This window comes from Cygnus atratus, chromosome 5 (assembly GCF_013377495.2).
Source record: "Cygnus atratus isolate AKBS03 ecotype Queensland, Australia chromosome 5, CAtr_DNAZoo_HiC_assembly, whole genome shotgun sequence".
In the NCBI taxonomy this organism is placed as follows: domain Eukaryota; kingdom Metazoa; phylum Chordata; class Aves; order Anseriformes; family Anatidae; genus Cygnus; species Cygnus atratus.
Window position 1 is genome coordinate 12,321,400 of NC_066366.1, and position 16,475 is coordinate 12,337,874.

The 16,475-nt window shown below is 35.6% G+C and overlaps 1 protein-coding gene across 3 annotated transcripts in view; it reads left to right on the top strand.

The window, feature by feature from the left end:
* The window catches only part of FUT8 (fucosyltransferase 8), a 98,842-nt gene that overhangs the window by 51,035 nt on the left and 31,332 nt on the right, over positions 1-16,475 (top strand). For all 3 annotated transcript variants that reach the window (XM_035550088.2, XM_035550089.2, XM_050710831.1), the window contains exons 6-7: positions 3,218-3,332; positions 12,129-12,366. In XM_035550088.2, coding sequence (XP_035405981.1) covers positions 3,218-3,332; positions 12,129-12,366 — 353 coding nt within the window. The remainder of the gene's footprint in view (positions 1-3,217; positions 3,333-12,128; positions 12,367-16,475) is intronic.

A 16,475-nucleotide genomic window follows, 5' to 3' on the forward strand; every position in this document is an offset into this window, starting at 1 on the left:
TCCAAAGAAGTTATTTTCTCTTAGGTTCGTGGGCTGCAGGTCGTTGATTTTTGACATATCATTTAAACTGCGTGTGCTGAAACTGGAGCACATTGTGTTATGGCAAACTTACTGATATCCATCATGGGGACCAAATCACTTCTGTACACATTACTGATGTGTTTATATACTCTAGATTGCATTAGGCAGTAGCGACAGTGGAATCTTGAATATTGTTTTGATGCCAGAATATTTTCATGTCCCTACCTCCCAGGATGAATCTTTCTCTTATTCCTTTCCTTCCAACACCAGTGACTATTAATTCATTAAGGCCAACTTGCAAGTTATCTGTATTTCTGTCTGACAGCCTTATCTTCATATCTGTCTTTACTTAAGGATGAGATGAAACTCCTGGTAGAAATACATCTTTACACTTAATATGAAAATTGTACATTGTAGACCTCTCAAAGTTTTAAGTCCCACCACAGAAGTCTGTGGTACTTGAAGAAGTTTGTATATATGGTACAGTGAATAACAGCTCTGCTTTTTTTTTTTTTTAACATTTTTCTTGTTGAATAAGATCAGTCTTTACATGGTGTTTATCAAAAGAAGAATGTCATGGAGTCTGTTGAGTCTTAGAAGCAGATCTGTGTAGACTTTCCTGTGTAGTGAGGTCCCCAAAGAATTCTGATGCTTTTCAAGTGAAAACCAAACAGCCAGAAACTGTTTTAAAGATAAATAAATAAATAAAGTGTAGACTAAGTTTTTTGAAATAGGGAAATTCAAAGCAACTGTGTAAGAGAAAATATACAAAAATGTTCCTAAAGTATTCAGTCTGTGTACTTGGTGTATTTGCTTTGGCTTCAGGTAGAAAAAAGATCTTGTGTTGCAGAATGCACCTCTTGGTTGCCTCTGTTCCTTAGAAAGTTCATTCTTTCACCTTTGAAGTCTGTCTGCCCCTTTCATTTTGGTCTCAGTCTTTCCTAAGCTGCAGGAAGATTCCTAGCTCCTTGTGTGCACATCCTTCAGCCTGTGAAGCAATGCTGTTTATGGGATGTCCTTTTTCCTTAGGATGCACTGTAGCTACCCAGTCTCTTTTTTCCTGCACACAGTCCATATGTTCTTTTTCCTAAAAAGGAACGTAAATTTACAACGAGCAAATCAGATGCTGTCACTCTGAGAATCACTGGAATTTGGTTGTTTTGGTAATTGCTGATTGAAAATATTGTTGCCTATATATCTGAGATAAATGAAATACTGTATGTTAAGCTGCTATTACTATATTTATATATATACATAAATTTACTTACGTATTTTGTTACATATAATCTAATTTGGGTTAGAAAGCTTAGAGTTAAGTGTAAGTACTTAGGGCAGTTTCTAGTGTCTTCATTATGAGGGAAAGCGGATACGGGGGTAGGAATTCATGCAGTGACAAGATAGCTATCTAAGTAAAGCATCTGATTTTTCTTGTTGCTTGTGAGGAAAACTTGTTGTGTCATATTAAAAATTTGCTTGTTTTTAGAGATGATAGACTTAAAGACGGTTTCTGTGTCTCCAGCAAGTAGTATTGGAGTTATTTGGTAACCTTAGTGCTGTTGTGCAAATGGTCTATTGCTAACATGATAGCACTTCTACTGTCTGATACCTTAAATGCTATTTCTTGGCTCTACCCTAGGGGTTGTGTAGATTTTCTCAGTAAGGGTGCCAGTCTTGATAGATGTTTTAGTCTAGTATTTCACTACTTAGCCTGTTTAAGAAACAACGTAGCCCAATGCAGAGTTTCCTGCACTGGAATATGTAATTATATTATTGTAGTTGCCATAGGGAAGAGGGTCTTTGAGAGCAGCTTCATCTTAACAGTGGAAAGACTATTTGATATAGAGTTAACAAAAAAGAACAGATTAATCTACTAGTTGTCATGACTGTATTCTATGTTGGCTTTCTATTGTCTGCAAAGTGGCTGTTAACGTTTCATTCCTTCTCATCCTGTTGAACAGTTGTCATCGTTGTATTTGTGGTAGATTTGTGGTAGCTGGCCAAGGTTTGATGCATAGTGTTGGGCATATTTTCACATTATTTCAGTTTAGTGGAACATCTAACATCTTTTTTCCTCTGGGTTTTTATTTATTGATGTACAGTGTCTAGGATATTTATACATGATTTTGGCATGTGGCTAGAATAAATGTCTAGACTTTAAAAATGTGTTAAAGATGCCCACCCCCCCTCTGCCTTTTTTTGTGTGCGACAATCAAATGCAGATGAAATACAGAGCCAGATTCTTTACTCCACTCTGCTTTCTAGGAGCAAAATGCTTTCAGAGCAGCTCCAAGATTTAGTTTATGATACGAAACAAAAATAGCAACAACCAGTTGATATTGTTCGTTAGTAACACAATGAAAGACTAAATTTGACTTAATTAGTATCTACAAGTCCAATATCTGAAATTATTTCTTTCTGCCATTTTGCTATCCACAATATCCTGTAATAATCCTGTTCAGGCTCATCTTTTGTCTGCACTTTGCTATCTCAGGCTAAGTGATCACCAGTCCACCTACTTTGGCTCTCTATATGGAGCCCGGCCCTGCTCTTTGATATTTGTCCATGTCTTTTATAAATCTGTCTTATTAAGCTATTGTGGTGGTCTGCTGCATGCAAAAGAACATAGCAGAAGTAAGGCTAAAGAATGCATGTTTCCTAGCAAGAGCAATCAAAGAAAGGAGGTCTCCATGACTGTAAACATGTTAAATCTGCAGTAACTTATCATCATGTCTGTGTGATAACACATGTGAATTTCTCTGTTCCTGATTTACTTCAGACTTTTACAGAGTAAATATTTTTTAAAAAAGGATTGTGGGTACTTTCTGAAACCTCTTGCATGAATTCATAAGATTAAGTTTCATGGTCTCAAGACAGTATTGACTGTCTGTTGGTCACAGTATTGTGACTACATTCAAAGAGCATCTTCTCTAGTATCCACAAGAATGATTCAGGATGTATTTTCTAGCCCATCACCTGTTTAATGCTATAATTACTTATCGTTATGGAACATATGTTAAATGGAGGACACAGCCTTTCTTGGTTGCTGTTTGGATTGTAGGGTAGGAGGTGGCATGAAGAAACTGGTTTTGAGGCTATCATTGGAATAACTGTTTCATTTTTCTTTGATTTCATCTAATCCTTCAAAGTTAGGATTGTTTCCTCTTTTCTCAATATTGTTTCCCGTTGGTGTTTATAGGTCAATAATGACGGACTTGTACTACCTCAGTCAAACAGATGGAGCAGGAGATTGGCGGGAAAAAGAGGCCAAAGATCTAACAGATCTGGTACAGAGGAGAATAACTTACCTACAGGTAAGAACAATACAGCTTTTAAATCAAGAGAAACATTAAAAAAAATTGATAGAACACAGCTATATCTTTGTAACAGAATAATTACATGATAGTTTTAAGTAAATGTTTATATATGAATGAATTGAATACAATAGAAACGAGAACATTTGTTTTGAGAGTTATTTTATGCATATGTGGAATAGTAGTATTTCAGGCAAGAGAGGATAATATGAAACAGCTATTTACAGTTCTGTTTGTAACTGGGCAGAAGTATATCTGCTGTGTTTTTTTTTCTGTATCCATGGTTTCCACTTGGTTGTACTTTTCTGTTTGGATTCTTTATTTTATTACAAAAGTTAAATCTTTGCTTTGTATCTACATCTGTTAGAGTATAAGAACATATATATGTTCATAGTGTTAAAAATAAAACATGAAAGTCTTCATATGAAAATTCTGAGCAAGCAGCCCACTCTGAGGAATGAGTACACAAAATTGAAGTGCTTGTATGGAATGCTGTACAGTCCTAGTCTGTTTCAAGAATTGTGTGAGACTTCTCACAGGTACTCATAATATTTGAGCTCAAGAAGCCTTTTTAATGTATATATATGCCTTGTGTATGTCTATAAGATTTAGACAAAACTTAAATGCTTACATTATTTTCTAGTGAAATTGAAATAAAATTACCTACAAAGAGCTGAAAGCCCAATTAGATCCTCCTAAAATTTCTTTAGGTATGTACAGTATATAACAAAGGGCTTTCCTCCATATAGAGGTGACTTATTTAATAAAAAAGTAAAAACAGTACTAAGAATGAAACCAATGCCAATTCACAACAAACACAGAATACTAAATAATATTTTGTATTTGTAGCAAAACTAGTAAAAGACTTTCAGAAAGTATATTATGTCACCAAGTACATCTGGGAAGGTTAAGTGTCTTTATCTCATTACATTGAGAAGAAAACCTGATAATCACAATGAGTAGGTGATTTATAGAAAGTTGTGGCATTAGGTTCAGAATTTGAATTGGGTCTAATATACTTGGCTCAATTTCCATCATACAGGCTGTTTTCATTTCTCTGTTTCTTTTACAAATTAGTTAAAAAGGAATCAATAGTAATATTTCTCACATGGGAAGAACGAACTGAAAATTTTTTCATATTTGTTCATGTATTTAAAATATAAAATTAAGCATTATGGGTTCATCCTATAGCAGAGAGAAGCATATAATAAAGTGTTTTCCTTCTTCTCTCATTTTTTTTCTTCAGTTTCTATATTACAGAAGGAATTATGCTTTTTTTTGTTTTTTATTAACTCATGACTGGTAGATGGTAGAGATTAAGAACATTGTATTGAAGCTGTACATCAGATCCAAATTTTATGCAGCCGTTTTACATGGAAGGATCTAGAAAGGGCATGTGTTTTCTTAATACTTGTCTTTGAGATTTAAATTGAAAATGGTAGTATGTGTTTTCCAAAAAATGTAGCTATAGCTTTGATAAAGGTTGATATTTTTAGCAAATAAACAGGTCATTAAAAATATCACTATTTTTGTGCTTAGAAAATAAGCAGCAACACATTAAAACAAATTAAATGGATATTTTATGAACAGGTATTAATACCCTGTGTTTTTTTTTTGTATGTCTTCTAGTTTAGAATTCAAAACATTTTAGCCATATTGAATACTCAGGGTTTCTAGTACTAAAACATGAAATATATATATGTGATAAGCCTTCTCTCACTAAACTATTATTTCTTTCATATGCTTACTGTGTTTCTTTTATACATCTCTTTTTCAAGGTAAATATACCTTAACTTTTCAGTCTTTCTTCATGTGTGAGAATTTATAATACCTTTAATTTTTCTTCCTGATGTTTCCCCTTTTAGAAGTGAGCATTCAGTAGCGGACAATAGCATTGCTTTATAGAATATCACCAAAATATGTTTTTCCTTACCTTTTTATACAGTCTAAGGTATTCCTTAGCTATCAATAGATCTCCATTAACCTTATGACAAGGAGGAGCTGTTGAAAATGATGACCAAGATTTTTAATCCAGCTGAATTTGAAACAATTTTTTTTCTGTTCCACTGTGCTTTTTTTCTGCTAACTTTGGTGATTCTCTTCTGGAATTTATGACAATTTTCTCTAGACTTAAATAATTTAAAATTTTGTTGATATTTAACTGCTTTGCCTTTTTTTTTTTGTAGTCTGTTCTTGATCTTTAACAACACTTTGGCCCTTACTCCAAGCCTACTTTTTCTTTGAAATTTGGTTGCTAAAAAACAGAAGCAAAACATAAAACACACAGGCATGCACACACACACACACAAACACCACCACCAAAACCAGAAAAATTACAGTGTAGCAAGAAACTGTGGATGGTAATTTACCTCCAGGTCTATACTGTTACCATATAAAAGATTCAGACTCTAAGGCATGGCAATTCTGAATGTGTGCAATATTGCCCAGACTTCGGAGTGGAAATCTAGCCTACTCTTCAAAGCTATGAAATAGAGTTTCTTATGAGTAGTTACAGTCTGAAGTGGGTCATTCTCATATATAATTACTGTCATCTCTCTTTGCCTTTTTATCTTTATTCCTCTGACTGAAAAAAAAAATAAAAAATCTGAAGGTAGAAACTCTTGCCTACATGCCTATACACCAAGCTAGACATAAGCTTCTGGAGAACTTCTAAAGCTTAAAATATCTCTTGTCTTGACTGATTGATGATCCAAAACTGGAATGTACCTGTGACTACATTTTGAAGACTAATAGATGTGTTTTCTAGTAATTATGTTTAAAAATACATTTGTGGATTTCAGGAATTTGAAGAGTGTAGTGCTGACTGTGAGTAAGCAATGTAAAGCTGTCCGTGGTCTGAAACTACAGATATGCACCTCTATTCATAAAATAACCGTGTACAAAAAAATCAACAAACAACAACCTTCCCAACTCCATACCAAAAACTCTGATGTGGAAAATCCAAGTAATTTTTTTTTTTTGGGGGGGGTGGTGGGGGTGGTGGTGGTGGTGAAGAATAATAGTACTGTGTGGTTTCTTGCTGGGACATGCTGAACCATGATAGCTGCATTATTTTGGGACGTCTCCCTGGGAAATCATTCAGCTGAATGATTGTGAACAGTGATGACTGCTACTTCATTTGGATGGTATTACCATAAATTTGATTTAATGAGGCTACATTTAGCTTGTTCCCTGTAGTTAGAGCAACACTTAAAAGGCTAGGAGCTTACGTTTAAGCAAAAGACTGTACATTCAGAGATAAGTCTGAAGAGAAGTCTGATGTTTAAATTGTCAGACAAGGGCTCCAATAGTACTGTGTAGTATAGTACTCTATTCTAGAAGTAGGATGGAGTGAGCAAACGATAAAAAAGGGGGTGGTTTACTTTCTTGCTCTTTACTTTTTTGTTTTATGTATTTTAGGGATTTTATGATTCACCATGCTGTCTTCCAATAGCAGAATATTTTTTGCTTCCAACTAAAAAAAAATATGCAAAACTGGCATTTTGTTCAAATTTGGAGGTTAAAAATATTAGCCAGGTAAAAATGTTATTAAAGTAGTCAATAACATCATAGTCTGCCATACTCATACTACTTAGCTGGGGTGGTGTATGTATACATAAGAGAGACTTTGTTCAAAGGTGTCTGGATTTACCAGTATTTTTGTTGATTTAATCTGTAACTTATTTTTTTTCTGTCTTAAGAAAGTGTATTAAATTTTCTCTCTTCTCATCCCTCCCCCCATTAAAGTTAATAATAGGTGTTTTTAATAAAAGCAATCATGTTAAAATAACAGCAACAAAAAGGCTCAGGGCACTCTGCGTATGTACAAAGGGATGTACCCTTCACAACTAACTGTCAGTCTTGTAGTTGTCTTTAATAGTAGACAAGGTTGTCAAGTTTATCTGGTTAAAGTTCCAACATTTGACCTACATATAATCATTTAATTTGAAATGAGTCAGTGCCACTAGTCATCAACAGAATTGAAAGGAGATAATGACAGTTGTGTTTGTATCTAAGGGGACATCACTGAACAGAAGACGAACAGATTCTGTCTCAGATTCAGGTTTGCAGTCACATTTATATGTGATTATATTTGTAATACGACTTCTTGTTCAGTGAGTGGTCAGTGGATTATTTTGGTTGCACATCTCTGGCACTTATTAAAATTTTTTGTAAACAGTTTCATTGTGTATTGAACCGTCTTTACTGTTTGATATTGCAAGCTCATCTTGTTTTTTCAGTTCTTCTCCCATCTTTGTCAGATCATTGAATTAATTCCACAGTAATGGAAGAGTGGACTTGATTACTTCCCTATAAGACTAGAAAAGAAAACAAAAACTTAAGCAAAGGAATGAATCCAAGCATTTTAAAAGTTAATCTTTGTGGGCAAAATAGAAAGATTTAGAAGTAAAACAAAAGAATTAAAGAGGAAAAGCAGACGGCAAGCCAATTTTTCTGATTTTTTGTGAAGGTATGGAAAGGAATTGAGTTTTTTCTATCATTTCCATACTTTAAATAAAATGTAAAAATGATTTGAGTATTTCTTGAGACATGTCTTGTGTCATCTTCATTAGCTTTTTAGTAAATTCAGTATCTGTAAGTATAGTATTAGGGTAATAACTTGTTTACAAAGTGCTATCACTGCTGATATCTACACGAAGTTTTCTTCCAGAATTTGTATGTAGTGGATTGAGGAGCTTCATGTGTAGCCCACCTGCATGCTGCAATGTTTTTCTTCTGAAGTGTGTTTATTGTAGGAGTGTAGGTGTGAGTTAGAGGAATTAACATTAGAGGCAGATTAGGCTTCTTCTCTTTCCCTACAACACACATGGTAGTAATAACATGTAAGATCAAATTCATACTGTTTCTGATTAGCAAAGGAAGAAAATTCCCCCCCAGTACTGAAGGGGAGCTAGTATGAAAATGACCCATTACCCATTAAAAGTGCCATCGTAAAGAAAGGGGAATAGAAGATTGTGTGAATTGCGTTTGTGATAACTAAGATGAGGAAGATCTTTCATTGACATCATTCTCTCAAAAACTGGGATTTTCCACAAAATCTGGGTGGGACTGTCTCCTCCATGAGACTGTGTAGCATTAAGCAATAAAGTATTTATTGAAAATATAAAAATCAACACCTTTTAAAATTAACATTATTGTGTTTATGAAGTTACGTTGTGATTTGTAGCGGACTGCTCGCCCACTCCAGTCTTAGCTGTCCTGATTCATTAGGTGATAACGCATTTCTCTAAACACTTAACATATACAAACAAAACAGTCGTTTTTCTTAGTAAAATGTATGTTAAATAGCAGTGTTTACTTGTGCTAGTTTGTCATGTATTTTGGTGGCTAACTGCCCACTTGGTTATGAGGCATTTAAGCATTACTTCTGACATCTTTCCCATCTGATCCTGATGGCTCTGTGAATATGCTAATTAAAAGACCCCTGGAGAAGGAGGCTCTTTGAGCACCAAGTGGGAGATGGGAGATGGGAAATAGTCCTAAGACTATTTTTACTCTAGTCAAACAATGACAGGAACATTCCCAGACACTGGAACATAATATTCTATACTCTTAAATAGTTAGAACAGCTCCTGGCATGCTTTCGACTCATATGAAGTAGTTTTCTCCCAAACAATTATTTGGCTGTGCTTCAGAGTTAGCATGAGACACTTTTTATAAATCTGCTTTGTGTGGCTACCCTATTCTAAGAGATTTAGAGTTTAATAACATGGGTACAGTATATTCTATGCCAGCAAGAATAAGTATCAAGCGCATTTGATTTCCCAGTATAGGTATAGCCTATGTTTATGTGTTTCAGACTATCATGTTTCTGACAGTTTTGACTTTATTTGATTTTTGCTGCTACTATTGTATGCTAATAACCTGAATGGAAAAATAGCAGAAAATCTAGTTTTGGAGCCACATGTTACATGAAGAAAGTACTGTTGTGTTTCATTATCTTTCAGTGGTTTACAAATTTAGTGGACCATGGTTTTGTTTTATTCAAGAGTCACTCCCTGGGAATAAGAAACAGTAATTGAAATCATGGCATGAATAATTTGTTTGAGAGCATGAGATCTATTTAGTCTTTTGATTTATTTAGAATATATGTGACTAGAAATATGGTCTGATCTCATCATTCTCGCTGGTGGTTCCACATAAAATATTGCTGTTTGTTTAAGGGAAAAGTAAATACCCACTCAGTAGTGGGTATTTCCCACTATAGGTATAATCTCCCTCCAAACATTCTCCATGTTTTCACTTTTTTTTTTTAAACACCATTTTACATTAATACTTTCCAGGATTTCAGTCTTTCTCTCTCCCTCTCTCTTTTTGGTTTTAATTAGAGCTAGAAAATTGAGAAAAAGATGTTGCATTTTAAATCATTTATTTAAGATAACTGGTTTTAATACCATGAGCATTCTAAACATTTTGAGACTAACAGATGCAGAAGAATCTCACACTGTTAGGTAATAATCCAGTCATGGTATTTCTTACTGGTTAAGAAAACTGTAGATTACAGTCATCTGCACTGAATTATGTGTTATGTACATGAGGGAAGGCAGTCATCAGTGCAGATACACATATACAGTTGACTTAATACCACTGAGTAACAGGATCTTGGAGTTATCACAGGTAATTCTATGAAAATATCATTTCCATGCTCAACAGTATTTAACAGCACAACTACATTAAGGATGTACTCTGCAGTTCTAGCCCCTTAGTGTCAGGAATGATATAATAAAACTAGAAAATCTGAAGAGGAAAGAAACGTGAATGATCTAATATATGAAACTGGCAACTCTGAGAACTAAGACTAATAGGTGAAGATTTCAGTCAAAGAGAACTGAGAAGGGCATGTGACACAGACGTCTACAAAATCTTGATTACTATGGAGAAAGTGAGTAGGGAACCAGAGTCTGGTCTTTTCAGAACACATACTACAGTTAAAATTAATCAGACTTAAATATTCAGAGCAGTCAGTCATAAATAAGTGTAGAATCTGCTTCAGTTTCTTTATTCTTCTTGTAAAGATGTATAGTGTATAGCATTTCTCTGGTGAACCATAGATACTAAAAATAACTTTTAAATAATTTTATTTAGAGGCTTATGGTTCCTGTTTGGTATATCTCAGCTAAAATAATTTTTAAATAGATGTAGAGGAGCCATTTTAAATAAGTCTTATGGAGAGAAAGTAGCTACCTAAGTCAGTTATTTAAAAGAAGGCATTCAAGGTTATTCCTTGAAACAGGCGAACCAATGAACATTAATTGAATCTGAGAATAAACACCACTCTGAGCACTAATGCAGTTTTGTAGATCTGCAATGTAATAGGCGATTTCCCAGCTGCAGTAAAAAGATGTCAGCCAGACTTCTGTATCTCATTTCTATGTAACTACCTTTCTACGGCCCGTGTACCTCCTTACAAAGTTTGTTAAGTACTAAGAAAAAATTAGGGTGTTAGATTTCTTGCAGAGGAAACCTGGATGTACTACTTGCCTTGCAACCTAGACAGACAAGGTCATTTGCAGCCTAAAGGACTGTACAACTTCTTAGGGGAAGGAGGAGCTGGAAACTGGCAATGCTTAAAAGGTAGAAAATAATTGCATATTGCCTTATTTGGGTGAGTTCAGCTGTATCCATTTAGTGGACACCTTCACCACCATCCCTGATGTTTTTTTCTTAAAATGAAAAACTGAAATGCTGAAGTAGCAGTGTGGTTTTTGTTTGTTTGTTGATTTTCAGATCAGAGCTGTTCTCCCCTCCTTTACAAATTTCAATCCACAAGTTAGTTTTTTTATTAAGTGTTTTAGGACTTGGACTATTCAGATTATGTTTAAGATCTTAGTTCTCCAGAAGGTGTTTGCTGGATTTTTTAAAAGATCTGATTTGTTCAAAGCTTGAATTATAGAAAATTTCATTTAAAGTCGGTTAGATATGAGAGAGTTTATATTCATGCTTAAATATCAGTATTCTGGCAGTTTAGCTGAAAACTAACTTTACAACCTAGGGATTTTATAAAAAAAGCTTTTTGGAATGCAGAAATATGTCTAGAGACATGCAAGTATGAATGTATACAGCAAACTACTGTGTTTTACAGAAAGAAAAACTTAGGTAGATTATATTGTTGTTTCATTCACATACCTAAAAATATTTAATGGTTGGTATTTGGTATTCACATCCTACTCACATATGCCTCCTTTGTTGTGGTTTCTTGGATTATAGAAGTATAATAGTACCTTATTGTATAGGTAGTACTTCTATCAATCTGTTCAGCTACGTGTTTTATGTTCTGTATATGGTGTGTAGTAAGTTAGTCTGGGAAGTAGTTCATTAGTAAGTGTTCTATTCTGTAGACAGGTGAAAATTTTCTATTTTTTTTAGAAGTTATGCATACTCATTGAAAAATAACTAATAAACTTGGAAAAAACACCAAAGGAAAATTAAGAAAGCGCATTACAGGCCTGAGAATCATGTTAGCTAAATGTGAACTCTGAGTACAAATGTTACATTCTTCAAACAGATTTACAAATGAGAAAATAATTTAAAATCTTGAAGGTATTCTATTTTACATTAGGATAGTGAAGTATGCTCAATAACTGTTCATGTTCACTGTGAAGAATCCACATAAAATTTTCATGGAGCTGAAGCTTGCTCATTCATTTTAATGAGATGTAATATAGCAGGATGACTTGTGTGATTTATGACATTTGACAGTTTTTCACAAAAAAAAGTATGTATGCCTTTGTGTATATCTTCTTTTCAGCTTTACTTTTTCATCCATACTTACAGAACCCGAAGGACTGCAGCAAAGCTAAGAAACTTGTGTGTAATATCAACAAAGGCTGTGGCTATGGTTGTCAACTTCATCATGTAGTCTACTGCTTCATGATCGCTTATGGCACTCAGCGAACACTTATTTTAGAGTCTCAGAATTGGCGCTATGCTACTGGTGGATGGGAAACTGTGTTTAGGCCTGTAAGTGAGACATGTACTGACAGATCTGGTGCCACCACTGGACACTGGTCAGGTAAGACAACTCAAAAAATTTCTCATTATTATAATTTTTTTTTTATTACAGCTTCTCTCATGTACAACTATTTTAATACTTCTTCCTTTATTGTTATGTGGAACATAATAACTACGATTGCAATTGCATACATAAGCATCTTTTAAATTTTATTTATTTAATGTATTTAAAAATAATATACTTATTAAGAGGACTCTAGTGCTTTGGCAGAGATTTTTTTCTTAGTTCAAATTTTAGATTTGAGATACAGTCCTTCAGGAGTCTGCATCTGTGTTTTGGGCCAGATATGAGTCCAATTTTTGTGGGAAGAGAATAGTAAATAGAGGCTATTGCTGGTAAACTTTAATATAGCATGTTTGAAATAAAAAGTGAAATAAATACAATAAAAAATAAAAAAGATAATGGTAATCCAATAGGCATTCACACACACCCACACACACCCACACACACCCCAGATTGAAATAACTTCTAATATAAACTAAAGTGACTTGAATTTCAAGTTGTAAAAGCAGTGGCATTGTTAAAGACCTTTCTATTTGTAGATCAGTCATAGAATCATAAAACGGTTTGGGTTGGAAAGGACCTTAAGGATCATCTAGTTCCATCCCTTCTGCCATGGGCAGGGACACATTCCACTAGACCAGGTTGTTCAAAGCCCATCCAACCTGGCCTTAAACACTTCTGGAGATGGGGTATCCACAACTTCTCTGAGCATACTGTTCCAGTGCCTCATCACCTTCTGCATGAAGAATTTACACCTAACATCTAGTCTAAATCTCCCATCTTTTAGTTTAAAACTGTTCCCCCTTGTCCTATCTGCCTGTATAAAGAATTGCTCTACATCATTTTTATAAGCCCCCTTTAAGTACTGAAATGCTTCAATGAGGTCTCCCCAGAGCCTTCTCTTCTCTGGGCTGGACATCCCCACATCTCTCAGTCTTTCTTCATAGGAGAGGTGCTCCAGTCCTCTGATTATCTTCATGGCCCTCCTCTGGACCCACTCTAAGAGGTCCTCATCCTTCTTGTGTTGAGGGCTCAGACCTGGATGTAGTACCCAACGTGGGGCCTCATGAGGGCAGGGTAGATGGGGACAATCACCTCCCTGGCTGTGCCTCAGTTGATGCAGCCCAGGATGCAGTTGGCCTTCTGGGCTACAAGCCCTCACTGGTGGCTCATGTTGAGCTTTTCATCCATAAGAACTCACAAGCTTGTCCAGGTCCCTCTGGATGGCATCTCTTCCTTTTGTTCTGTCAGCTGCACTGCTCAGCTTGGTGTCATCTTCAAACTTGCTGAGAGTGCACTCGTGCCCATGTCTATATCATTGACAAAGATATTAAATTGTACCAGTCCCAAGGCAGACTCCTGAGGGACACCACTTGTCACAGGCCTCCACCTGGACATGGAGCCATTGACCACCACTCCCTGGGTGTGGCCTTCAAGCCAATTCCTTGTCCACCGAATGGTCCTCCTTTCAAATCCATCTCTCTCCAATTTGGAGATCAAGATGTCATGTGACCGTGTTGAAGGCCTTACAGAAGTTGAGGTAAATGACATCAGTCATTCTTCCCTTGTCAGCTGATTCAGTCACTCCATCATAGAAGGCCACCAGATTGGTCAGGCACTAGTTACCCTTGGTGAAGCTGTGCTGGCTGTCTCGGATCACCTGCTTGTCTTGCATATGCCTTGACATTGCTTCCAGGAGGATCTTTTTCATGATCTTCCCAGGAACAGAGGTGAGGCTCACTGGTCTGTAGTTCCCCAGGTCCTCCTTTCTACCCTTTTCAAAAATGGGGTTGATGTTTCCTTTTCCAGTCACTGGGGACTTCACCTGACTTCCAAGACTTTTCAAACATGATGGAGAGTGGCTTGGCAACTTCATCAGAGAGTTACCTCAGGACCCTAGAATGCATGTCATTGGGCCCCATGGACTAGTACCTGTTCAATTTCATCATGTGATCTTGAACCTGATCTTCGATTACAGTGGAAGGGACTTTGCTCCTCCAGCCCTCACCTAGAGGTTCAGGGACTCAAGAGACATCTTAGAGGTCTGAAATCAACATTTTTTAGTTTTACAAAATGCAATTTACAGATTGGTGCTTAAACATACTTGTATGTTTACACATTGAGACAGCATTTATACCTTAGGTCTGTTCTTCAAAGCTTCAAGGTGCTAAAAAACTTTCACTAAAAAATTCTAGTTTGGAAATGAGATTTTTTTCCAGAAATTAGGTTTTAGAAATGGTTGAATGTTTTCTGAAAGTAAGTAGATTGAAATGGAAAATGGATATCGAAAATTTCAGCTGAATTTTTACTCATGCTTGGCAAAGTAAGCAACTGAAACAGCCATCTGGACATGGTCTTGGGTAGCCTGCTCAGCGTGACCCCAGAATTTAGTTACAGGCAGTTTTGTGAGCCTTGCATTTACTATAATAAGCTATAAACCAATGGAGCACTTAAGCATACACGGCTTAAAAAGACTACATATTTTCACAAAAGTCTTGAAATAGATAATTATTTCCTGCAATATGGGCTCTTGCTGATGAAAGTACAAATAATGTTTGCTTTTAGCTCTCTACAGATATTTTTAAATTAGTCTCTACATCAGGTTAACTTGTTTGAAGGCTGAACATGATCTTGATATGATCAGATTTTTTTCTAATTAATGAATGCCGGTACTTTGAATTTCAGTGCTCCAGAGAGAAAACATTCAGCAAAGAAAGACTCCTTCTATGATCCCTACTGGCTAGCCACTAGTACTACAGAGTGTGTTAAATTCTAATCTTCTGAAATGTCGTGATCACTGAGGAAGAATGATACTGACAGTTGATCTGTTGTATTATTTCCAGTGTGACTTCAGTATGAATCTGCAGAGAATACTTAATTGCCAGTAAATTTGAAAGATATTTTATCACCCTGAGGTTTTCTATGTTTTTCTTGTCTCCCCAAATTTGTATAGATTTTGCTCTCATTTTTCTTTTATCCTCTGTCCTCTCAGTAAGTCTGAAATTCTTAACCAAAATTAAAAGGTTTGTCTGCAGAACTGCACCTTTAACATTTTTTCCAACATATTCTGAAATCAGCATGGGATTTCCTAGATTTTTAAAATAAATATATGAAAATGCATTAAAATTTATCGTTATCTACATTTCTTGTAAACAATATACTCCTACATACAGTACATACAACGCTTTGTATACAAGATTTTAATAGAAGTTGTTTTTAATTATATATATAAAATTATTCAAGTGAATACTTGTAACAGGATATCAGTGTAAATTACAAAAATAGGCCAAAAAGTCAGAAAATATCATTTTAAAGAATTGCTTTCCTATAATTTGCAGACAGTGCATAGAATAATAATTGAGTAAATGGTGTTTCTTTCCTATAATGACAAAAATTGTTTAAATCTGTATATTTACCTTTATTCTTATCAATTATATAGATTCTTCTTGACACTTATTTTAGTTGTATTATCAACATTGAGTTTTGAGGTTTCCAAAGTCTATGCTGGGCAAAACAGTTTAGATAGTAATCTCTTCTACACAGAATTAAGTGTCTTATATGGTCACTCAGTCCAACCCTCCTGCTAAAGCAGGGCCACCTGGAGCAGGTTTCCCAGGGCCATGACCAGACAGCTTCTGAGTATCTCCAAGCATGGAGACTCCACAGCTTCTCCGGGCAAGCTGTGCCTGTGTTCTGTCACGTACACAGTAAAGAAGTGCTTTCAGATGTTCAGATGGAACCTCTTGTGTTTGAGTTTTTGCCCATTTCTTCTTTTCCTGTCACTGGGCACCACTGAAAAGTGCCTGGCTCCATCTTCTTCATCTTGTTTACAGTCTCCCTTCAGGTATTTCCATGCATTCTCCCCCCGCCCCCCCCACCGCCCCAGTCATCTCTTCTCCAGGCCAAACAGTCCCAGTCCTCTCAGGCTTTCCTCAAAGGAGAGGTGCTCCAGTCCCTTCATCATCTTCATGACCCTTCAGTGGAGACTTTCTTGTAAGTCCACGTCTCTCTTGTAAGACTAAAGATTAAGACTCTCTTGTAAGGATATTTTGAGCATGAATATTTTTAATTCCCAGGTCATAATGTTCTGTTATCATTGTAACATG